At 47.5% G+C, this 22,584-nt stretch overlaps 3 protein-coding genes across 5 annotated transcripts; 1 reads left to right on the top strand and 2 right to left on the bottom strand.

Annotated features, from left to right (window-relative positions):
• Window positions 1–698: 698 nt before the first annotated feature.
• APOA2 (apolipoprotein A2) lies at window positions 699–1,646 on the bottom strand. Its single transcript, XM_065940602.1, has 3 exons — window positions 1,595–1,646; window positions 1,190–1,322; window positions 699–816 (listed from the first exon to the last, which is right to left on the bottom strand). The coding sequence occupies exons 1-3, from the start codon at window positions 1,644–1,646 to the stop codon at window positions 699–701; spliced, it is 303 nt and encodes a 100-aa protein (XP_065796674.1).
• A 2,092-nt stretch (window positions 1,647–3,738) lies between these two features.
• TOMM40L (translocase of outer mitochondrial membrane 40 like) lies at window positions 3,739–8,254 on the top strand. Of its 2 annotated transcripts, XM_065946983.1 has the most exons (10): window positions 3,740–3,881; window positions 4,093–4,342; window positions 4,633–4,700; window positions 4,997–5,089; window positions 5,370–5,471; window positions 5,618–5,723; window positions 5,913–6,035; window positions 6,150–6,226; window positions 6,420–6,522; window positions 6,660–8,253. In XM_065946983.1, the coding sequence occupies exons 2-10, from the start codon at window positions 4,228–4,230 to the stop codon at window positions 6,797–6,799; spliced, it is 927 nt and encodes a 308-aa protein (XP_065803055.1). In that variant the 5' UTR covers window positions 3,740–3,881; window positions 4,093–4,227; the 3' UTR covers window positions 6,800–8,253. The 2 variants fall into 2 exon arrangements, with proteins under 2 accessions (XP_065803065.1, XP_065803055.1); XM_065946993.1 differs by lacking the exon at window positions 4,633–4,700 and having other exon boundaries at window positions 3,739–3,881; window positions 6,660–8,254.
• Window positions 7,518–12,519, bottom strand: NR1I3 (nuclear receptor subfamily 1 group I member 3). 2 transcript variants are annotated; one of them, XM_065946969.1, is made up of 8 exons: window positions 11,924–12,519; window positions 11,223–11,353; window positions 9,879–10,048; window positions 9,311–9,450; window positions 8,928–9,073; window positions 8,717–8,833; window positions 8,429–8,534; window positions 7,518–7,647 (listed from the first exon to the last, which is right to left on the bottom strand). In XM_065946969.1, the coding sequence occupies exons 1-8, from the start codon at window positions 12,028–12,030 to the stop codon at window positions 7,518–7,520; spliced, it is 1,047 nt and encodes a 348-aa protein (XP_065803041.1). In that variant the 5' UTR covers window positions 12,031–12,519. The 2 variants fall into 2 exon arrangements, with proteins under 2 accessions (XP_065803041.1, XP_065803031.1); XM_065946959.1 differs by lacking the exon at window positions 7,518–7,647 and having other exon boundaries at window positions 8,395–8,534; window positions 11,924–12,063; window positions 12,359–12,519.
• Between the last annotated feature and the right edge of the window lie 10,065 nt (window positions 12,520–22,584).

The raw sequence follows: 22,584 nt of genomic DNA, 5'->3' as shown, positions 1-22,584 counted from the left end.
GAGTTTGCCTGTAACGCAGAAGACCTCAGTTCAATCCCCAGGTAGAGAAGATCCCCTGGAGAAGAGAATGGCTACCCACCCCAGAATTCTGGCCTGGAGAATTAAAGAGTTAGACACGACCGAGGGACTTTCACTTTCTTTTCTTTTCAGGGGAGAAGCACGGTGTCCCCTGGCTCAGATGGAAGGAAGGGGCCTTGGGTGACACCTCTGGGCTCATTTGGGGAAGTGTTCTCCTCTTCACAGTGTGGTAGAGGAAATTCTGAGGGGTGCTCTCATTTCCTGTGACCTCTAGGAATCTAGGGATTCAGATTATGAATCTTTCATGCCTTTCAAGTACCATGTCCAAGGCAAAGTCTCCTTAGGCCATTCCCAGGCCTATAAAAAGATTTCTTGGGTTTGAAGAAGAGTCACCAGCACCTCCCACCCTGTCATTTCCATCACTGGTCTCATCAACCCTTTCTCCAGCCCTTCACACCAAAATTCCTTTCCTGTTAGAAGCAGATTTCTCTTTGTTCTTCCTCCTACTCTTCCCCCACAACACTTATTTCTCCTGGTTCCCCAGACAGACCAGGCTCACAACTTAATTCCTGCAAAGTTTATTGTAGAAAACAAGGAGTGGGTAGGGAGAGGAGTTTCAGGCCTGGCCAGTGGGTGTCCCAGGGAAGAAACTAGGGATGGGAGAGCAGGGTCTGGACACCTCAGTGGGCGGCAGGCTCTTTTTTGGGGTCTATAAAACTGCTCAAGAAGTTGAGCAGGTCAGTCCCAGCCTTCTTGAACAGGGGCGTCAGTTCCTCCTGTGTCTTCTCAAAGTAGGCCCTGGAAACGTGAGGGATTAGAAGTTAGGGTGATGGGCGGGTACTGGCCTTCTTGTGGTGGGAGGTGAGCCCCAAGGCCCCAAACCCTAATGCCTGGTCTGCCCTGGAACAGTGAAGCTCCCAGGAGGGGAGGCGAGCTCTTAACTGGGCAGAGAAACAGACCATAGAGATAGAAATTCGAAGCCCAGTTCCTGCTGCCCCTACCTGTCTAAGAAGTCTGAGGGATCTGTAGGGTGATGATGGAATTTCCTCTATTTTTAGACCTCATCCTCCCTAGCCCCCCAGCCCTGAGCCCAGTGTTCTGTGGGATCTCCCAATTTCCCTCTTTCTCTCCACAGCCCCCTGGTCCCTGCGCCCCCTTTGCTGAGACTTACTTGGCTTGGGTTTGAAGCTCTGAGCCCTTGGCCTTCTCCACGAGGTCCTTGCCATAGTTGGCCACGGTCTGGAAGTACTGAGAGACCAGGGTCTGCAGATCCGGCTCCTCGGTCTGTCTCCGAACCAGAGCGCCTGCACACACACAGAAACACACACACTCTCTCAGTTGGGTCCCCAGCAATGAGTCCCCCATCTCTGCCAGCATTCAGCCTCAGCTCTCAGCCCTCTCCCTGAGCAGGCATCCAACTCCAGGTCTTTGGATGGGTTTTCTGGGCGTTAGAGAGGGGATGCGTTTCCTCTTAAGCTCTCTGGTTGCCAGGCCTGGGCATAGGAGCACAGACAGAGGGGCGGCTAGGACCTAAGCACCTTCTCCTCCTGGGGACCCCTCTTCAGATCACACCCACCTTCAAGGCTACAGACGGTCAGGAGCAGCACAGTCAATGCAAGCAGCTTCATGGTGGCAACGGTAGGGAAAGTGGCCTGTGAAGTTGGGGGCAGGGGAGGTCACTGAAGCTGCATGGGCTTCAGCCCTTCCCCAGCGACCCCCTCCCTACACGTCCACCCCGACCCGGTGTCCCCCTTTCCTACACTTAAATCTTTGAATGCCGCGCTCGCCTCTTACTCCTTCACTGTACCTAGTCAGCGATGCCGTCCTTGCTGCCTGTGTCTGGCCTGGCTGAGGAGGCAGGGGCTATATATCTCTAGGCTTCCCCACTCCACCCCGTCAGGTGATAAGGACTTTGGAGGAGTCCAGTGGGGCAGGGACTATGATGGAGTAAACAAGTTAGAGAAGTGGGGGGAGGAGAGGCCGGCATATGGGAGACGCCTGGTGATGGGGTCGGAGGCAGGGCCTTAATGGATGCCAAGGGGATACATTTTAGTCCTGTTCAAGATTCATTCCTTTGGGGCCTGGGAGCAGTAGTCCTTGGATCTGAATCCTGCAGTAAGCAGGATTTTTGGGGTTTTCTTCTGTTTTTTCCTGGAAAACTTTGGTGTATCAGATCTAATGACCTCAGCCTTTGGTATCTTTGTACCATTATGGGTAAATTTCATCTCCCAACCCTACCCCCATTCACTGAAATGTGGCAGAGAGGTATCGGGGAACAGAAGAGAGGCGATAAAATAAAAAATCAGGGACAGGGGTGAGGGGAAGACGGGTTAGGAGAATAAGGATCAGGGTCAGAGGCCAGGTGTGATTGACTCTGTACTTTTTTGAGTTAATGTGTAATGAATGAGATGGGGGAGAAAACACTAGAACCAGAATGCCCTTCCTGAGTGCAGATCAGCAAGCACAGCCCACCCCCAATAAAACAAATTCAGAAAGGAGCTGCTGCTCACCCCACACCCCCTCCCCATCCCCCAACCCCCCATCATTGGAGTGCTCTGGCAGGATAAAGGTTGAAGGTCTCTGGGCATTCGATCCCCTTATCAGTTCTAGGCAGTGGTCAGTCAATATGAGTCAGCAGGGGCCATAACATCCCTCCGACCAAGGTCCTGGCCCTTGTCCCTGTCCTGATTATGAGGGAGGACAGAGATGCATTCCCCAGGCCCAAGGCATTTGGGTGAAATCAGCTAAATAGATATCACAAGTATTTGTATCTTTCATCCTTTGACCTCTTCCTAAGAGATGGGAGTGGTGATGTGAGAGCTCGTAGGGGAGGCGACCAGAGCCTAAGAAATTTTATTCTATCTTCAACTATTCCCCTGTGGAGCACTTAGTGCTTGAAAGGGCGCTCCACTGATTTGTCCCTGGCTTTGGAGCGGAGCGCATTTGAGGGCAGGAGCCTATATTTCTCGATTTTATTTGCCAACTCTGCCTAGGGAACCTTTCCACTTTCTTTCTTTCCTAGGGAACCAGGGAAGGAAGGATCAACTTCAGAGGTCAGGTGTTTCAGGGACTACTGCTGGAACTCAGGTTGCAGCCCCTGCTCCTCTACCCCAAACTCTCACACCCATTCCCTTTCTACAGAGCGGACAAGAGGGTGAACTTTAAAAGGTTTGGACATCCAGGAGGGAGGGTGAGTCCCGTTTCCTACGGAGAGCTGTACCTATGAGTGGAATTCATTTGAGGGTGTACTGTGTACTGGGAAAGACTGCGAAGAGGAGTCCCCAAGGGTTCGTAAGGGTCTGGGTGGGGGCGGGGCCCTTAGGAGAGGTATGAATCACTGTTCGAAAGAAGTATTCAGTCTTCCCTGGGCCACGTTTCACAGGCTATATGTCTCCAGGCTACACAGTGGAGGGAACTTCAGTGACTCAGGCCCCAAGATGCTCCCTCTAGTGTCTTGCTCGTTAAAAGGTTTTTCCCGACCTTGGAGAGGCAGGGCAATTTAACGCCATCTATTCGAGTAGATCTAAGGATCTAACCAATCAAGTACAGCCTGTCCCCGCAGTGCCGGGGTTGGAGCTCTCCGGACGTAAGGTCGGCCACTCTTTTGCGTTATCCTCTCCTATTGGCCAATGCTCGGCAGCTTTTCTTTTTCTTTCTTTTTTTTAAAAATCCATTGGGCGGAGCCCAATCAAGGAGGGTTGGGTCTCTGAAATCTTTTTTGTCGCCCGGTTCCAAGATGGCGTCCGTGACCACGCTGGGGATGCAGCGTGAAGCCGCAGTTGTGCCATCACTCAAGATGGCTGCCCCCATCAAGATGACCGGGGTGTGCCTGGGGGAAAGGGGCGGCATGATGGTCTGAGAAGGTAAGGGTTATTGCCTTATTGCAAGCGTCGCCATAGGGCCCAGGGGTGAAGAGCAAAAAGACTGGGAGGCCGGGTAAAGTCTGTGGTGGAGACTAGGATTAGAGAGTGGGGGAGGTTACAAGGGTGACAGCGGGATTAAAGATGAAACGGGAGTGTGCCTGGGGTTCAAGCTCCCCACCGGTGCCCTCCCCCCCCACTTTTCCCGTTCCAGGTCTAGCGTCGGACTATGTGGAAGCTTCTGGGGCTGGGGAGCCGGATAATGGGGGGTGGGGCCCGTGGAGGGTAGAGGGAGCAACAGCGTCCTTTCCCAGGCGAACCCCGGCCCCTCCCTGACCTCTCTTCTGAAATGGGGAACACACTGGGCCTGGCACCTATGGGGGCTCTGCCCCGCCGGAGCCCCCGTCGAGAGGAGCCTCTCCCCAACCCTGGGAGCTTTGATGAGCTGCACCGGCTATGCAAAGGTGAGCAGACACCCGAGGCGTTTGGGCGGCTCACGTTGAAGGGGCAGAGAAGGGCGGGGTCTTGAGTGCTGGGTGTCGGTGACGGGAGCAGAAAAGGGGAGATCGCAGCTGGGGCATGCAGCCTCAGGGAGGATCAGGCACCCGCATGGAGTGGAGCATTTCCTGTTGCAGGACTTGAGAGGAGGTCAGTTCCTCCGAAGCACTTCTGTGGGATTGAAAGGGGAGACTGCTTCGTGGGGTAGGGGTTCCTCGTCTGCTTATTCCTTCCCTTCCCCCTCCCCTCCCTTCAGATGTATTCCCAGCACAGATGGAGGGAGTGAAGCTCGTTGTCAACAAGGTTCTGAGCAGCCATTTCCAGGTGCTCCCACTTCTCTGGCCCCTCCTTACTATTCCTCCCTGCCTGTCCCTGGATCTTCTCCTTTCCTTTTGTGCTCCCCCTTAGCCAGGCTATATGGGACAAAAGAGGAGGGATATGGGGCCCTTTTGACTTCCTTTGCCTGTGGGACTTGTTGCTTTTAATCCGGTGACCCCCTGTATAGGTTGGAATGTTTGGGTTTCGTAAAGACCTGCCGGATGGGGAATAGATGAAGGGTAGGATGGGGGGTTGAAATGGGGCAGGAGTGCTGTCTCCTGCATTGATTTCTCTTTCCTCAGGTGGCTCACACTGTGCACATGAGCGCTCTGGGCTTGCCCGGCTATCATCTTCATGCGGCCTATGCAGGCGACTGGCAGCTTAGTCCCACTGAGGTGAGCGCTCCACTCCCCTGGGTTACCTCCGCCCAAGCCCAGCTGGGACTCAGGCCTAGAGGAGGAGGAAATGTGTTGGTCATGGGGAAGAATGGGCAGGGGATGTCCTCTGTGTTTCTTCTGAATGGGAGAAGGTGGGGGATCTGTGTGATGAGTTGAGAGTTTGTCTTTGTGATTCCACTAGGGGGTGCTGCGTACTGTTAAAGAAATCCTACATTTGGATTGCGGCTGAGTGGGGCCCCTCTGCTCCGTGTTACTGACTGTGGACACTCTTCAACAGGTGTTCCCCACTGTGGTGGGCGATATGGACAGCAGTGGCAGCCTCAACGCCCAGGTCCTGCTCCTCTTGGCAGAGCGGCTCCGAGCCAAGGCTGTCTTTCAGGTGACTGCGGTTCCTGCCTTCATCCACTGAAGCATTTCCTCTTTCTCCTCCTCGAGTGTTCTGCCCTGGTGGCTGAGGGAGAGGAGTAGAGGCAGCAGTGATTGCAAAGAGAGAGGGAGATTTTACTTCTTGCTCTCCCTATCTAGACGCAGCAGGCCAAGTTCCTGACCTGGCAGTTTGATGGCGAGTATCGGGGAGATGACTACACAGCCACTCTGACCCTAGGAAATCCGGACCTGATTGGGGAATCAGGTGAGGAATGGGTACAGGCTTCTTTCGGTCTTGGCCACCCACCTGCTGATGTTGACTATGCCTCTACATTGTCTGTACAGTTCAGGGATTAGGGAAGAAACTCTGGGGCAGGCTGGGGCGGGGGCCGTTGGGAATGAGAGAGCAGGCCTATCTCTATGACTGACTCCGGGTCTCCCCACTCCCCCACAGTGATCATGGTCGCTCACTTCCTGCAGAGCCTCACTCATCGACTGGTGCTGGGAGGAGAGCTAGTTTATCACCGGCGGCCAGGCGAAGAGGGGGCCATCCTGACACTGGCTGGGAAGTACTCGGGTATGGGGTGAGGAAGAACAGTGAGGGGGAGGGCCATTCTGGACTTGGCTGGAGGTTCTGGCCTGTGTTCTGTTGCAGTAACGGTCTTTTTCTCTTGTACTTTGGTTTTCATAGCCGTACACTGGGTAGCTACGTTGAATGTGGGATCAGGTGGGGCCCATGCAAGTTATTACCACAGGGCAAATGAACAGGTTAGTCTACTGACCCCATCCGCTGCCCCCAACAAGTCCCTGCAGACCCCCACAGGCCCTGCTGGCCTGCTGATTTTCATGCCCACACTATGTATACATTTCATGCGTGCCTTCATTCTGCCAGTCCCCTGTCAGGACTCCTCTCGTCTTCACTGAGACAGATCCGTCTCCCATCCTTGCCCACCGTTCTCAGGTTCAGGTTGGAGTGGAGTTTGAAGCAAACACAAGGCTACAAGACACAACCTTCTCCTTTGGTTACCACCTGACTCTGCCCCAGGCCAACATGGTATTTAGAGGTGAGGGCTGTTCAGGTGATATTCCAAAGTGCTGAGGGATTGGGGCGGGCAGTGGGAGGGAAGCGCCGCCTTAAATCCGATGACCCCTTTTTCCCAGCCCTGTGAAATAACATAGTGTGTATTCTCTTCCCCAACAGGCTTGGTGGATAGTAACTGGTGTGTGGGTGCTGTGCTGGAGAAGAAGATGCCCCCCCTGCCTGTCACCCTTGCCCTCGGAGCCTTCCTTAATCACTGGCGCAACAGATTCCACTGTGGCTTTAGCATCACTGTGGGCTGAGGTCACTCCAGAGCCAGCCCACACAACAGTTGGAGCCTCCGAGTCAGGTGTCCTGGGGCCAGAGCCCTCTCCAGAGCCCATCTTGCTGGGTGACCTCTGGGTCCCAAGAGCAGAGTGGGGACAGGACCACACCCTCCTCAGAACTGAAGCTGCCACAGGGGCAGCTGCTGAGGCAGTGGTTTGAGTCTCCCACCTCTGCCATCAGTCCAGTATCATCTTCCCATGCTCTTATGGCTCTGGACTAGGGGAGAAGAATTAAGGGGTATGTCTGGCTGAACTTTCTCTCCTCACTCCCACCTCCTCTATTTCTCTGTGGATTAAAGCTCCTAGCCTCTTTCTCTTCAGAGCAGAAAAATCTGCATGGGATTCACTCCCCATCCTGTGTTCCATCCCAGAGTTTCCCAAACTGGGAAAAGAAGGACTGAAGGGCTAAATCTTTGACCTCAGAAAGTGGGGCCCACCTATTCCCAGAAGGAGCTTCTTTACCTCTTAGCCCCGAGGCTTCCTCCTTCCCCATCTTCTGTGCTTCCAGAGAACAACTTTGTCCCCACAGCACCCCTCACTCTCCCTGTTACTGCATGAAGAGGCAGTTACTGCTTTAATCTTTCTTTGCAACCAATGGGCTCCCTGTTTACTGTCTGCAGTCTCTGGCCCCAGGATTCTCCCCTTTCCAGTCCAACGTGTCCAGGTGGGGCTGGGGAAGGAGGTAGACTGGGCCTCAGCTGCAGATCTCCTGGAGCAGTGGCATCATGGTGGACAGTCCCTGGATGTTCTGGATTTGGTACCAAAATGCATCGTGAATGCTTCGGAGATCAGCCAACAGGCCCAGCAGCTTCGCATATAGAAACCTTTGTGGTCACCAGGGAAAGAGGAGAGAAATAAGGCAGCTAAGAGTCTTGTCCTGAGGCCCTGACCCCCTGAATTGCCTCTCAGTGAAGCTAGGTCTGAACATCAAGTTCCAAAGGGGCCTCTATGTGACACTGATTTCTCTCACCATGCTGTTTTTCTTGAACCCAGAGCCCAGAGGGCCAAGTGAGAAGAAACCCCTGCCTTGGCCAGATCTTCAACTGTGTGGATCTGGCCTTGTAGAGCAGGTTCTGGAAAGTGGGTATGTTCTTTGGTATGATAACGCACCCCTCTTCTGATCAAACTGGCACATTCAGGAATAAGCAACACAGAAGTGGAGTGTGCCCCAGAGCCTGGTTAGCTCATGGACTGTGGAACCAGGGACTGGCTTTGACCATGAAATTGAATGACCATAACTTCAAGGGGAACGAAAAATTAAAGGATTTGGACCAATGGAGAGGAGGGGAAGGGCCAAGAGAGTGAACAAGACTCTTGATAAGGTTGCTTTAGTCTGGAGAGGTTGGCTTGGTGAGGTGATGTCATCAATCTCAGGAATGCTATTACACAGAGCCTGTGAGCTACCACTTTGCATCTCTGCTGAATAAAAAGATCTGGAAAAAGTGAGATGAAACAGCAGTAGGAGCCATTTGAATACCGAAACTCTGTGAAACGGGAGGGAAGGACTAGATCCCCAGGGGCCCTGGTGTTCCAAAGGAAAGGACAGTGAAAGTACTCATCCTGAGTTCAGTTTACCCAGCCTTCACATGCCCAGTCCCACCATACCGGTCCCTGGGCCGCGGCTGCTGGCCTTGGATGTAGTTCTGCAGAGTCAGTGCCATCTCCTCTTGCAACTGGTCGATCTCCTCCCTGCAGGTTATTCCAGGCCGGTCTGTAAGATAGGGAGTGAGGAAGGATAAGATGGGAGGTTGTGGGTGGCTTGGAGAGCCAAGACTGGGATAGACCCACTCCACAGGTTTGAAGACTACAAGGCCTGGATGGATGGATTGAGGGAGCTGGGAGTTTGGGCAGAGGTGACAGAATGGAAGTTTCTGGGCTTTGGGGGATGCTCACCAGGAGAGAAGAGGGCCACTGCAGCCATGAGCACATACTCAGGCTCCCGGAGCTGTAGTCGGCGCAGTGTCCTATGGAAGCCAAAGGTGAACTCCAAAAACTCTTCCTGGAACCCCGCTGTGGGAGATACTAGGCTTAGGAGCCTGCGGGTCACCTCGCCACATACCCTACCAAAGGAATGCATGCCCTCCACTGCCGAGCACCATCTTACCTTGTGCTGCATCTTCTATGGTGTAGCGAAGAGGCCCACAGAGGAAGTTTTGTGTTTGGAGACAGAAAGTGGTGTTAAGTGCAATTTGACAGATTTCTATAGCTGCTCCCTTGAGAAGGGAGATCTGGTCCTCCATGGGCAAGGACCTGTAAGAAGCAGGAAAACTGCACTTTAGGCTGAACTTCAGAGAGGGAGAGGAACCCCCTGTTCTTAATGCGATGCTTAAAAGCCAAGCTGAGAATTCAAGATCTGGTACTTCAAAGGGCTGAGGGATGGGTTAGTTTGGTTAGTGAGGTTTTTTTTTTGTTGTTGTTTTTTATGGAGTGGGATTATAATTTACTAGAGCAATTTCTTCCTGAAAGGCACGGGGAGGAGTCACATACCGAAAAAGGGGCAGTTCCTTGGTGAACTTGATGATTTGCTGTACCATGAAAGTGTTGACATCTGCAAAATGCATGAGCAGGGGCAGTACGGGGACCAGGGTTGGCAAACGCTGGTGATGGATGAACAGATGAGCTGGTGGCTGCAGAGATCAGAGCCTGAGTGAGAGGCCCCAGTCCTAGGGGTCTCTTCTAGGTATCTAGTTTTATCTGATGGCTCAAATGGTAAAGACTCTGCCTGCAATATGGGAGACCCAGGTTTGATCCCTGTGTTGGGAAGATTCTCTGAAGGAGGAAATGGCAAACAACTCCAATATTCTTGCCTGGGAAATCCCATGGACAGAGAACCTGGTGGGCTACAGTCCATGGGGTCACTAAGAGTCAGACACGACTAAGTGACTAACCTAACAGCTTTATCTTGGAAGGATTCCAGGCTGAGAAGTCTGCCTCGGCTGGAGTTCTGGAGAAGTCCTGTCCTCTATCAGGGCGTGGCACACAGTCCCCTCCCTCAGGCCAGCCTCCTTGGGCACCCTTTTTGTCTTATTTCATCTTGAATCCTATAGATGCTTACCCTGAACTGCACAAACTGGTCAAACATGGTGCCCACATGGCGAGCATGGGCCCCCAGGAGTGTCCGGACTAGCTCTTTCTGCTCCTTACTCAGCTGCATCGATGCTTGCTGTGCCCGTCGCTGGGCCTGTCTTGCTCGCCGCGATGCCAGGGCTTCTGCCGATAGGATCACTGTGCCCGGGGAAGGGATGTGACAAAGCTATTGAGACCAGCAGAGAGCACATCTCTCTGCCAGCCCCTGGCTTGAGACCCTTGGACACTCTGCACAGTGGATATAAGGAGGGAGGAGAGTCCCTGAGGTTTCCTTGGGCTCGACTGGAGTCCCAGAGGCTCCAGGTGGTAGGGGATTCCTGTACATTTTCTCCAGCCCATGGGACACTGGTGGAAAACAATGCACTGTGGGAGGGAAAGGAAGGATGGACAATAAAGTGGGGAAAGTATTAGGAGATGTTTGGCTTCTGGGGGAATATTGAAGAGGGAGGGCTCGAGATACCAAAAACATCACCTTGTGTTGCAATAGCTTTATCATTTCAAAGCTTCTGAGGTTAGGTCTCAGTGAATGAAACAATCCCATGGGTAGAGAGGCCAGGTGTGATTTCCATGTTTTTCAGAAACACAGACAGGCTGACATTCTAGTTACAGGTCCAAGGTCACAAAATACTTATGTGATGTAGACTGGATTCAAGATTTTTTGACTTCTACAGTTTCTTTTCTACTGCTCCATGATGAAAAGTAATGTGATGTCACAAAGAAAATAAGGGTCTGGTGAATACTGACTCTCCAGTTTTCAGCTGGGTGTACTTAGGCAAGCTGATTTCTGTTAGTTTAAGTTTATTACAAGTTACATTGTCTTTTGGGGGCTGAACCTAATTACATGGCACTGACAAAAAAATTAAATCAATTATTGAGTAGTTAGTAAGTCACAGGCACTATACTTGAGGGAGAGAGGAGAAAAAGCAAGCCATAAGAATACCTAGGAAAAGAGCATTCCGGGTAGAGGGAATGGCAAGTGCAAGTGTAAGTTACCCAAGTCCCCAGGAGAGGGTACTGTGGTGTGTCTGAGAATGGCATTGACATCAGTGTGACTGGGATGGATTGAGCAAGGGGAAGAGGAGGAAGTGAAATCTGAGAGGTGTTATGGCAGACATGGGATTGTGAGACCATGGACCACAAGAGAGATGAGAAGCCCTTGGAGATCTTGAGCAGGGTAGAGACATTGTCTGACTCGTTTCAAAAAGCTTCCTCTGTCTTGCATGTGGAGAATGAAGCTGTGGGAACACGGGCAAGCATAGTCAGTGGGTGGGGGGACACAGTGGACTCTTGGGACGGCAGGGGGCCAACTCACTGTCCTTCTTCATGCCAGCATCCAGGCACTTCTGCAACCTGCAGGCTGGGCAGTGGCGCCTCTGGACCTTGTTGACCTCACAGCTTCCAGCGAAGGGGCACGTGAGGCTGGTGCTTTTGTTGACTGTTCTCCTGTGGAGACAGACGTGAGGGTCAGGGATGGCAGCAAGCAGGTGGGTATAGGAGGGGCTGCAATGATATGGTCCCAAAGAATCTATGGTAGGGATTCCCTGGTGGTCCAGTGGTTAGCACTCGCTGCTTTCACTGCCAAGGGCCTGGGTTCAATCCCTGGTTGGGGAACTAAAATCCTGAATCTAGGGTGACATGGGCTAATCTGAGCTCTGTCCAGAAGTCCCTCGGGGTAGGGAGGACACAATACATCTCAAGCATTTCCATGGGGCACACAATCAGTCAGGAAAGTCTATACTTTCTATAGACGACGCTAGTTTGGTGCTTTGCAGGTAGTGAGTACACTTGGCTATGGGGCTGTGTCCAGAGGACACACACTCTGCCTCCCTCTGTTCTTCTGCCACGTGTTTATACAGTGTGGAGGTTGCCAGTGGGTCACGTGCTAGCTACAGGGTGGTTGGGTTCCAAGAAGCAAGAGTGCTGTAGCCGGACAAGCCCTGGCGTGTGCCAAGGCTTAAAGGCTGCCTGGCAGGCAGTTTGGGAGGTTGTTTGTGTTGAGGAGGAGGTTCTCACCTGAAGAAACCCTTGCAGCCCTCACAAGTCAGGGCATGGAAGTGGTAGCCTGTAGCCCGGTCCCCACACACTGCGCAGTTCCTCGGCTCAGCTTCCCCACTGGCCATGGCTTCAGGTATTGGGGTGGCTGTCACAGGCCTCTGAATTTGGGAGGGGTTAGCAGTCAGCTCTAGACCCCCCTTGACATTCGACCCCCCTTCTGCAGAGCCTCTCCCCAAACCTCCCCTGGGCCTGACCCCCTGCACTGTCTGCACTTCATTGCTTGAGTCTCTGCCCCCCGAAAGATCTCCTACCTGCTCTTCTTACACAACATGTAACCTGCAGGCCACAGAATCTGGTGCTGGATTCTTCTCCCAAGACTCCCCCTCTGACCTGCTTTCCGCTTGATCTCAGGAGCTGCCAGTGTTTAGAGTTAGGGGTTATGGCCCTCAGTACCTGCAAAACAAGGAACTTCTGTTGTGTGTAGCCTCCGTTGTTCTCAGCGGTTCCCTAGATGGGGCACAGACTCTGGACCCAGGGCAAAGACTTGGGTGGGAAGTTTTCCCAGCATGCCCATGGTGCTGGCTGCTGGCACATGGGGAGGGACCCTGGCAGGAGGGGACCTCGTGACTCATTAGAAACTGCTCCTTATCAGATCCATAGCGACTCCCTACTGCTGAGTTTCCTGTTAGATCTGCAGCCTCCTCTGTGTATGGATTCTGGACAAGCTGAGAGGACGGAGGGAGAGAGAGAGACAACAAGCTTTTTCACATGCGGTATGTCCACAGTAAAAGAATAGGTGTAACAATTATACACTGTTGCTCTAAGGTAAGTTCTTCAAATGAGACTGGGGCCTAATTAAGAGCTTATCTATAAAGAGCTGGAAGAGGCACCACTTCCGAAGCAGGGAGGGCTGAGAATTAAATCAGAGTGGCCCCTAGAACGTTAGAGATATTTGGGATTGATGTGGGGACTCATGCACCAGAGATGGCTTCATGGGAGTGTGCCCATGAAATCACACAGGCTCTGTGCTCAGAGGGATCTTAGGCTTGTTTTAATGCTCTGCTATTTCTACTGGCTTGAAATTCTTAATGATGTTTGAAAAAGGGATTCTGCATTTTCATTTTTCAGTGGGCCCTGCAAATTATGTACCTGGTCCTGTATGGAGCCAAGATGGAGGACTTCTAAGTAATAAGTTTAAGAATCAGAAGTAGGAGCCTTCACCATGGTTTTCTACTGCTGCTGCTGCTGCTAAGTCGCTTCAATCGTGTCCGACTCTGTGCGATCCCACAGACGGCAGCCCACGAGGCTCCCCCGCCCCTGGGATTCTCCAGGCAAGAACATTGGAGTTGGTTGCCATTGCCTTCTCCAATGAATGAAAGTGAAAAGTCAAAGTGAAGTCACTCAGTCGTGTCTGACTCTTAGCGACCCCATGGACTGCAGCCTACCAGGCTCCTCCATCCATGGGATTTTCCAGACAAGAGTACTGGAGTGGGTTGCCATTGCCTTCTCTGATGGTTGTCTAGTGCTGCATAAATATCGAAGAATATTTTTGCAAGTATAGAAAGTGTGCATGTGTTCAGATGGCCAAGAGGCACTTGAAAAGATGCTCAACATCATTAATTATTAGAGAAATGCAAATCCAAACTATAATGAGATATCACCTCATACCAGTCAGAATGGCCATCATCAATAAGTTTACAAGTGATAAATGCTGGAGAGGGTGTGGAGAAAAGGGAATCCTCCTACACTGTTGGTAGAAATGTAAATTGGTGCAGTCACTATGGAGAACAGTATGGAGATTCCTTAAAAAACTAAAAATAGAGCTACCATATGACCCTGCAATCCTACTCCTGGGCTTATGTCCAGAGAAAACTGTGGTTTGAAAGGATACGTGTACCCCAGTATTCATTGTAACGCTGTTTACAATAGCCAAGGGATGGAAGCAATCTAAATGTCCATTGACAGATGAATGGATGAAGAAGTTGTGGTACATATATACAATGGAATATTACTCACCTGTTAAAAAGAATGAAATAATGCCATTTGCATTATTTGGATGGACCTGGAGATTATCATACTGAGTAAAGTGAGTCAGACAAAGACAAATTTGTATGATATTGCATATATGCAGAACCTAAAAAAATGATACAACTCAGCTTATTTACAAAACAGAAACTGACTCACAGACATAGAAAACAAATTTATGGTTACCAAAGGGGAAAGGGGGGTGGGAAATATAAATTTGGAGTTTGGGATTGACATATACACATGACTATTTCTAAAATAGATAACCAATAAGGACCTACAGTATAGCACACAGAAATCTGCTCAATATTCTGTAGTAACATAAGTAGGAAAAGAATTTGAAAAAGATGGATACACGTATAACTGAATCACTTTTCTGTACACCTGAAACCACAATATTGTAAATCAACTACAGTTGCTGTTACTGTTTCATTGCTAAGCCATGCCTGACGTTTTGCAACCCCATGGAGTGTAACCCACCAGACTGCACTGTCCATGGGATTTCCCAGGCAAGAGTACTGGTGTGGGTTGCCATCTCCTTCTCCAGGGGATCTTCTTAACACAGGAATCTAATGTCTCCTGCATTGGCAGGAGGTTTCTTTACCACTGAACCACCAGGGAAACCCGAATCAACCACAGTTGATTAAAATAGAAAATAAAAAAGTGAGAATTCTGAAAAGAAAAAGTGTGTATGTGTGTATACAACACTCTCTCCCAAATTTATGAATGGAAAAAAATAATTTCAAAAGCTATTTGGATGTGTTGGGGATGGTTACTATGTTGGATAAATCTATGCTGGATAAATCTGATCGTGCAAACACTGCAATAAGGTACAAATCTCAATCCTTCACCTTGTAAGTTCTTTCTCAGTGCGCATCTCCATGGGTGTTTGTTGTTCCTGCACTTATATAGTCTTCTCCCACTAGAATACAGCATTTTTTCTTTTTGTCATATTTTTCGTTTCTTCAGTTAAGGACTAAATTATAACTAATGTTGCTCTGACAATGAGTTAAAAACCAAATTCAGGCTAGAACCATCAAAATACACTTAGAGACAGAGAGAAGAACCTGGGTTAGAAAGAGCTTCGTTTAGGTCCTCTTCATCTCAAGTAGTACAACATCCAACTATGTTTAACTACTGCATTGTGAAGTAAGCCAAGTTCCAGAGAGCACAGACTTGGATCCGGTCCTTGTATATTTATGTGTGTGCATCTGTTGTTATCTTTGCTTGAGTGGGACTCTTGTAAGAATTTACACTAACTCATTCAATCAACAAATACGAGAACCTCCTATATATTAGACACTAGGGATAAAAAAGATAAATAAAAGCCCAAGGGAAAAAAAGATGAATAAGACACTCTCCTGCCCTTGTGGAGTTTATCATGCAGAGTGGGGAGACAGACCTTTAAGTAGATATAAGGAAATACAACCAGAGACTTTCCTGGCAGTCCGGTGGTTAAAACTCCATGCTTTCAATTCAGGGGGCGCAGGTCTGATGCCTGGCTGGGGAACTAAGATCCCACTGGGTGGTGAGGCAAAAAAAAAAAAAGAAAGAAAGAAATATAATCAAATCACTGATGATGCTATGCACAGAGCTTTATGGGACCACAGAAGAGGGACATTTAATCCTGCTTTGGCAAAGAGGTGTTGAGGAGGAGGCAGGAAAGGCTTTCTGAAGGAATGACAACTGAGTTGATTTTTAAAGGATAATGAGGAGTTAGCCAGATAAAAAATACACTTGATCTTAGCCAAAAGGCCGAGAAGCGATGCCAGATAAAAAATAAAAGGTAGTTCAGGTAGAGGGTGCAACCTGAGAAGTTGGAAAAGCCAGATACAATAAAGTAGATATGGTAGAACCACAGACAGGCTTTTCTTGCTGGAGCATAACATTTCAGGCTGGGATGGGAAGAGAGAAGTCTAGAGAGATGGGATATGAGGTTGGGATGTAGGCAGTGCTGGTTCATGGGAGACTTTGTGTGCTGGAGATAGCAGCTTAAGTCCATCAGGAAGCTTTTAAAGGGTAAAATGGGAAATGACATGGTCAGATCTGTTGTAGATATCTAACTACTGACTGTTTGGAAGATGGATTTGGGTGTTGGGGGCAGGACTGGAGGCAAAGAAACCAGTTGAAACTCTTGCCATAAGGTAGATGCAGGGTTAGTAAGCCTGATCTAGGATAGTGGGAGGATAGAGTGGAGGAGAGGGTTTTGAAAAATACATGGGAGGTGAAGTACTTGGAACTTGGTGAAGAGAAAGAAAGAGGAAGAAGAGTTAAAGATGACTCCAGGTTCCTAGCATGGGTGATTGAGAGAACGGTGGTGCCACCAACTGGGGTAGAGACCACGGGAGGAATATAGGGCCTCCATACTTGGGCCCCTATCCACTTTGACGGTTGCCAGTTTCCCCTAGCATTAAGTTATTAGGTCCCCACTCTGGTGAGGCACTATGCGGACGGAGGAAAGAGAAGGGTTCCTATTATCACGGAATTTACTGTCTGATTATGCAGACTGCATAAGTAAATGGAACTCCTAGCTCTTACAGGAAATATATAATCAAACTCTAACTTGTGTGGTAAAGATCATGTTTCTTTCATATTATAGGTATTGCTTCATTAGTTTGCTCTTATTATGAGCAGTGTACTGTGTAAGAATCCTTACTAATATTTACCCTAAAAGATAGGTAATATCATCCCTTTAAAGATGAGGAAACTAAGGCCAGAGAGTGTAAATAACTTATGCAAGGACTACTATACCCAATAGTTTATTAGATGACTTTACTTGGATGTCACACAGGCATCTCAAATTCGGTATGTCTAAAATGGAGCTTTATGATACGTAAAGCACAAGCAACATAATGAAAAAAAAAAAAAACAACAAGTATGAATAGTACAATTTGTGCTTCACAGGTGGCATTGGTGATAAAGAACCTGCTTGCCAGTGCAGATGTAAGAGATGCAAAAGACTCAGGTTCGATCTCTGCTTTGGAAGATCCCTTGGAGTAGGAAAAGGCAGCCCACTCCAGTATTCTTGCCTGGAACATTCCCGGGACAGAGAAGCCTGGCGGGTCACAGTCAGTGGGCCGCAAAGTGTAGGACATGACTGACTGACTGTGTGCGCATGGCACAGCGTGTACATCAGACAAAAGAGCTTCTGTACAGAAGGAGCGATGAACAACAAGAGGACAAGGCCACTTAGGAATGGGAGGAAGTGTTTGCGAGCTGCACATCTGCTAAAAGGTTACTATCCAAAATATCATGCAACTCAGTAGCAAAACCCCCACACAATCCAATTTTAAAATGAGCAAAGGACCTGAATAGACAGTTTTCCAAAGGAGATATTCAAATGGCCAACAAGTACATGAAAAGGTGCTTAACATCATTAATTTTTATGGAAATGCAAATCAAAACCACAGTTGAGATGTCATCTCACATCTGCTAGAGTGACTATCATGAAAAGGCAAGAAATATAAAAATTATGAACTACTGTGTTGTACACCTGAAACTTATATTGTTCATCAACTATACCTCAATTAAAAAAAATTTTAAATAAAAAAGACAAGAAATAACAATTGGTGGTAAGGATGTGGAGAAAAGGGAAACCTTGTGTACTGTTGGTGGGAATGTAAATTGGTGCAACCACTCTGGGAAAAGGATGGCAGTTCCTCAAAAAATTAAAAATAGAACTACCATGTGATCCAACAATTCCACATTTAGGGGCATATCTGAAGGGAAAAAATCACAAAGAGATATCTCTATCTCCATGATCATTGCAGCCATATTTGTAATAGCCAAGACATGGAAACAACCTAACTGGCCATCAATAGATACATGGATAAAGGAGATGTAAGATATATGTTATATACATATACAATATTATATATATATATCATGTTATATCCATTTAAGATGCATTATATATTTAATTCAGTTATTAAAAGGAAATTCTACCATTTGTGACAACGTGGATGGACCTTGAGGGAATTATGCTAATAGAATAAGAAAAAGACAAATAGTGTATGATCTCACTTATATGTGGAATCTAAAAAAACTCAAACTCATAGAAACAGAGATCATATTTTCAGTTGGCAGAGGTAGGGGGAAAGGGTCTTTGAGTGATGCTGGTCAGAAGGCACAAATTCCTAGTTGTAACTTAAATAAATTCTGAGGTTGTAATATACAACATGGTGACTATAGTTAACAAAATTATATTGTATATTTGAAGATTGCTAAGAGAGCAGATCTTAAAAGTTCTCGTTACAAGGAAAAACTTTATAATTACATGATGAATCATTTTTCAATATGTACATATCAAATCATTATGCTGTTCACCTTAAACTTATACAATGTTATATGTCAATTGTAGCTCAATAAAAATGGAAAAAATAAAACAAAATAGAAATCATCATCAACTCCCCACAAACTAACATCTCCTATATAACCTAACTTGGTGATTATCCCAACATGCAAAAGTAGAGAGAGCATGGAGTTTGGAGTCATACCGACCTAAGTGCAAATTTTGACTCTGGTTCTTGCTTGTTGTATTTCTTTCTTTCTTTCTCTCTTTCTCTCTCTTTTTTTCTTTTTGCTCCTTTTCTAGCTATTTGATGTCACTGAGACCCAGCTCCATGAGAGTCAGATATTATCAGGCTGGGCCATTCCCAGACTGGGGAAGGGAGGCTCTTCCTAGATCAGTATTGATTAGGGAGGAGTTCAGGCTAGAGGAGAGATTCTCTGGCTGAGGGCTGCCCTTCACCTGGGGCAGAGGAATTGCCCTGAACCTTTTTTCTCCCCTCAACTGAGGAATGAACCCTCACCCTTGGAAGTGAAAGCATGGAGCCCTAACCACTGGACTCTCCAGGAATTCGCTGGCCCTGAGCCTTCTTACTCTCGGAGGAGTTCACCTTGCGGTCCTTTGATGGAGCAGCTTTAGGAACACACCTCTCTGAGTGTGCTCCTCTGTGTGCAGAATGCTCCCTCAGTTCCAGGGTCTCTCCCTTTGGGCAAACTGAGACCGGGAGGTGCTGCAAGATGCCCGTGGCATCCACGGTGGACAGGTTTTCAGAGTTAACTCATGTCCTTGCCCTCTTCCATCATGCTTGTCCCAGCCCAGGTCTGAAAAACATCTGTGTTGGTTGTAGCCTGGTAAGTTAAACTCTCTGAACTTCATTTTTCTTATTTGGGAAAAGGGGTTAGTGATACCCACTAGCTGAGTTTGTTGTGAAGACTAAATAAATTAATATATGTAAACATCCTTACACAGTGCTTGAATCGTGGAAGGAAGTGAATACATATCCAGTCTTCCGCCCTCTTCATTTCCTTCCTCTCCACTGCCATCCTCTCCATGATATTGAGCCGGAAGCCAAGGAGACACCCAGCCCTTTTTCTCTCCCTTCTTAAAAATGATCAGATGCCTGCCCTGTCATTCCTGTCTCCTGGCCTCTACATGCCCTCTACCTCTTAGCTGAATTCAGGCCCTCATCATTTTCTACTTATCAGTGCAAGTAGTGGAATTTAATTATTAAATTAAATGATTCTGTCTATGACCAGCTTCATCTCTTTCCAACCCATCCTCCATGCTGTTGCTATTTCTAAAATGCAAATTTGATCTTGTCTCTCTCCTGCTTAAAATTCATTTGCTTCTCATCATCTTTGGGATAAAATCCAATCTCTTTAGCATGTCACACAAAGTCCTTTATGATCTGGCCCCTATTTATCACTCTGCCCTCATCTGTCCCAACCCATTTCCCTCTCCTGACCTAACGTCCGTACTTTCGCTCTAGATGTGCTTAAGCATTTAGCTCCCTGAGCAAGCTATGCTCACACACCTCTGAATATCTGCCCTCGCTATTCTGTCTGGTTGGAATTGTCGAACACACCCCACTTCCACACCACCCCCACACCCCCACCCAGTCCTCCTGATCTTTTTGCCCTTTGGGTCTGAGCTCAGCAGATCACCTCTGAGAGCCTGTGGGTTAGAGCTACACATCTGCACACACATTTGTCATAGCACTTATCACATCACAGAGCAATTGTCATTTTCTTTCTGACTCTGTCAATCAATTGTGAGTTGTTGAAGTCCAGAGGTACATCTTTTATTTTTGGATCCTTAGGGTCTTGTATACTCCAAGCACATATAAAAACGTTTATGGAGTGAATAAATGAGCTAGGATATGAATTGAGGTCTGATTCCAAACTCATGCTCATTCTCTGTGGTATCATATTATTATTTGTGAATGCATTCATTCATGAAACAAATACTTAATGGGTTTCTATTTTTTCAGGCATTTTCTAGTAACGTATGTTACATGTCTTCTGGGTACATCCCTGTTTCCCTCTTAGCTGCTGTCTCTCACAACTGATTATCCTTTGCTGTTCTGAGTTTCTAACAGGATACTCATGAGTCTTTTCATCTGATTCCTGACTCCTTTTTGACTTCTGAACCATTGCTGCCTGCTGTTCGTACCTGCCTTGTTTGCAGTTGACATGTGGTCAACTTCACTCAGGTGGCTGCTGAGTCAAATTTCCAGTCTGGGCCTGATTTATCCTTTTTGGCCTCACAGGTTTTGGCACAAAAACTTCTTTGAACAAGAGGGATTCAGGATACCTCCTTTCCCTTATACTGGTAATCTAGTTTTGATCTTCTTCCTCTAAATTCATCAAAGATCTGTGACTTGTTGACTTCAGTGGGCTTTCTCATACGTTTCTCCCAATTAAGCTCCCTGTTGCTTTTGACTCCTTGACAATTACACTATCTTCTTTGGAATGCCTTTTCTCCCTAGCTTCTATGATATTTTGCATTCCTGATTCTCCACCTATACTTCTAATAGCTCTTTTTTCTTTCTCCTCTATTGGATTCTCATTTTTCCTAAGGCAATTGGTTATGCAAAACTGAGGTTTTTTTTTCCCTAAGACTCAATTTAAACCTTCCCACCTTGTTCTATGTGCTTCCCTAATAGTGCATCTAGTCACAAGGCTCTGGTAAAATGTGAAAATAGCTCACATTTTAGCATCATGGTTTGCAGAGTACCTTTACATATCTGATTTCACTTATCCTTATTCTAGTATGTGAATGTCTCCACAAATCAACTCCAGTTCTATCCGTAGGGTCTTGCTATTCTTAGTAGTTCCTTCTGATGGCCTGTTCAGATTATTATTCTCATTCTATTCCTTTCTCTGGACTCTGAGCACACGCACCCAGATTTCCACCGCAGCACCCATAATAGTATTGCACCTTTGAGTTCACATGACCACCTCTCCCCTTCTAGGCTGTCAGTGCTTCGTCCTGCGGGTCTTCTTTTCCCAACACCAAGCATATGTTCTGGCCATAATGGTGTTTAACAGCCAATGAATAATTGAATAAATTCTCATGTTCTGGTCTTGAATTCCAAGAGTCACTTTGAATCCTCTCCTAAATCTTGTTACTGATTCCTTATGCCTTATGTTTCTTGATGTTGTCCCTTTTCTTCTGTTATTTTTCCTAGTCACCCAGACTTTTGCAGTTTGAAAAACTGCGGCATCCCCATTTTGTCTCCCTGCTCTTGGTCTTCCTCTTGTTGAATCAGTCCTATGTTTACCTTGCAAGAATAATCTAAAGGGACTTCCCTGGTGGTCCAGTGGCTAAGACTCTGTACTCTCAATGCAGAGGGCTGGGATTTGATCCCTGGTCAGAGAACTAGATCCCATATGCTGCATCTAAGAGTTTGCAGGCTGCAACTAGAGATCCTGCATGCCACAGCTAAGACCTGGTGCAACCAAATAAATGTTTTTTTAAAAAGAATAATCTAAAAGTGCCATTTGTGTGAGGATCAGGTTTAAATTCCTTATTCTGATATTCAAGACTGTCACACATCTCCTGAAACTTCCCCGTCATATACCTCAGTTTTCTTTCATGATTTTTTTTCTTGTTACCACCCAGATGCCAGATCCACACCTTTTCCTCCTTCTGCCTTCCTTCTCCCATTTGTCTAAATTTTACCCTTCCTTTATCCAATACAAATCCTATTTTCTCCAGGAATCTTTTGAGTCTTTCAGTCCTAGACAATGTCATTCTTCTTAGACCTATTACTATTTACTTCTATACAACTTACTGTTGTAGCATACTTGAGCATTTAATCATCTATGGTAGGGATCATATCCCATTTAATCACCTATAGTGCTTCCCTGGTAGCTCAGATGGTAAAGAATCTACCTGCAATGCGGGAGACTCGGCTTCTATCCCTGGGTTGGGAAGATCCCCTGGAGGAGGAAATGGCAACCCACTGCAGTATTCTTGCTGGAGAATTCCATGGACAAAGGAGCCTGGCAGGCTACAGTCTACAGGGTCGCAAAGAGTCAGACATGACTGATGTGACTTGACACAGCACGGCACATGGTAGGTATCAGCAATTTATGACCCATAAGCCAAGTCTGGCATACCGCCTGTTTTTGCAGAGTCTGTGAGCTAAGAATGGTTTTTACATTAAAAATGTAAAAGAAGAAAAAGAGTATTTCACTCATAGCACATGAAAATTGTATGAAACTCATACATTAGTGTCCACAAATAAAGTTTTATGATAATATAGTCACTTCTATTTTGTTTACATATTGTCTATGACGTCTCTCAAGTTATAATGGGAGACTTGAGTAGTTTGACTATAGGTCCGGCAAAGCCTAAATTA

The sequence above is a fragment of the Muntiacus reevesi genome, chromosome 1 (genome assembly GCF_963930625.1).
Source record: "Muntiacus reevesi chromosome 1, mMunRee1.1, whole genome shotgun sequence".
Lineage (NCBI taxonomy): Eukaryota > Metazoa > Chordata > Mammalia > Artiodactyla > Cervidae > Muntiacus > Muntiacus reevesi.
The sequence above is the reverse complement of the archived record's forward strand: the minus strand, read 5'-3'. Positions and strand labels throughout refer to the sequence as shown.

Coding starts and splice junctions, on each gene's coding strand:
- APOA2 (XM_065940602.1), bottom strand. CDS start 1,646: ATGAAGCTGCTTGCATTGACTGTGCTGCTCCTGACCGTCTGTAGCCTT. Junction 1,323..1,594: donor GACCGTCTGTAGCCTTGAAG/GTGGGTGTGATC, acceptor GTGTGTGTGCAG/GCGCTCTGGTTCGGAGACAG. Junction 817..1,189: donor GAGCTTCAAACCCAAGCCAA/GTAAGTCTCAGC, acceptor TCACGTTTCCAG/GGCCTACTTTGAGAAGACAC.
- TOMM40L (XM_065946983.1), top strand. CDS start 4,228: ATGGGGAACACACTGGGCCTGGCACCTATGGGGGCTCTGCCCCGCCGG. Junction 5,090..5,369: donor GGCAGCTTAGTCCCACTGAG/GTGAGCGCTCCA, acceptor ACTCTTCAACAG/GTGTTCCCCACTGTGGTGGG. Junction 5,724..5,912: donor GGACCTGATTGGGGAATCAG/GTGAGGAATGGG, acceptor ACTCCCCCACAG/TGATCATGGTCGCTCACTTC.
- NR1I3 (XM_065946969.1), bottom strand. CDS start 12,030: ATGGCCAGTGGGGAAGCTGAGCCGAGGAACTGCGCAGTGTGTGGGGAC. Junction 9,074..9,310: donor AAGGAACTGCCCCTTTTTCG/GTATGTGACTCC, acceptor TGCTTCTTACAG/GTCCTTGCCCATGGAGGACC. Junction 8,834..8,927: donor CATAGAAGATGCAGCACAAG/GTAAGATGGTGC, acceptor TATCTCCCACAG/CGGGGTTCCAGGAAGAGTTT.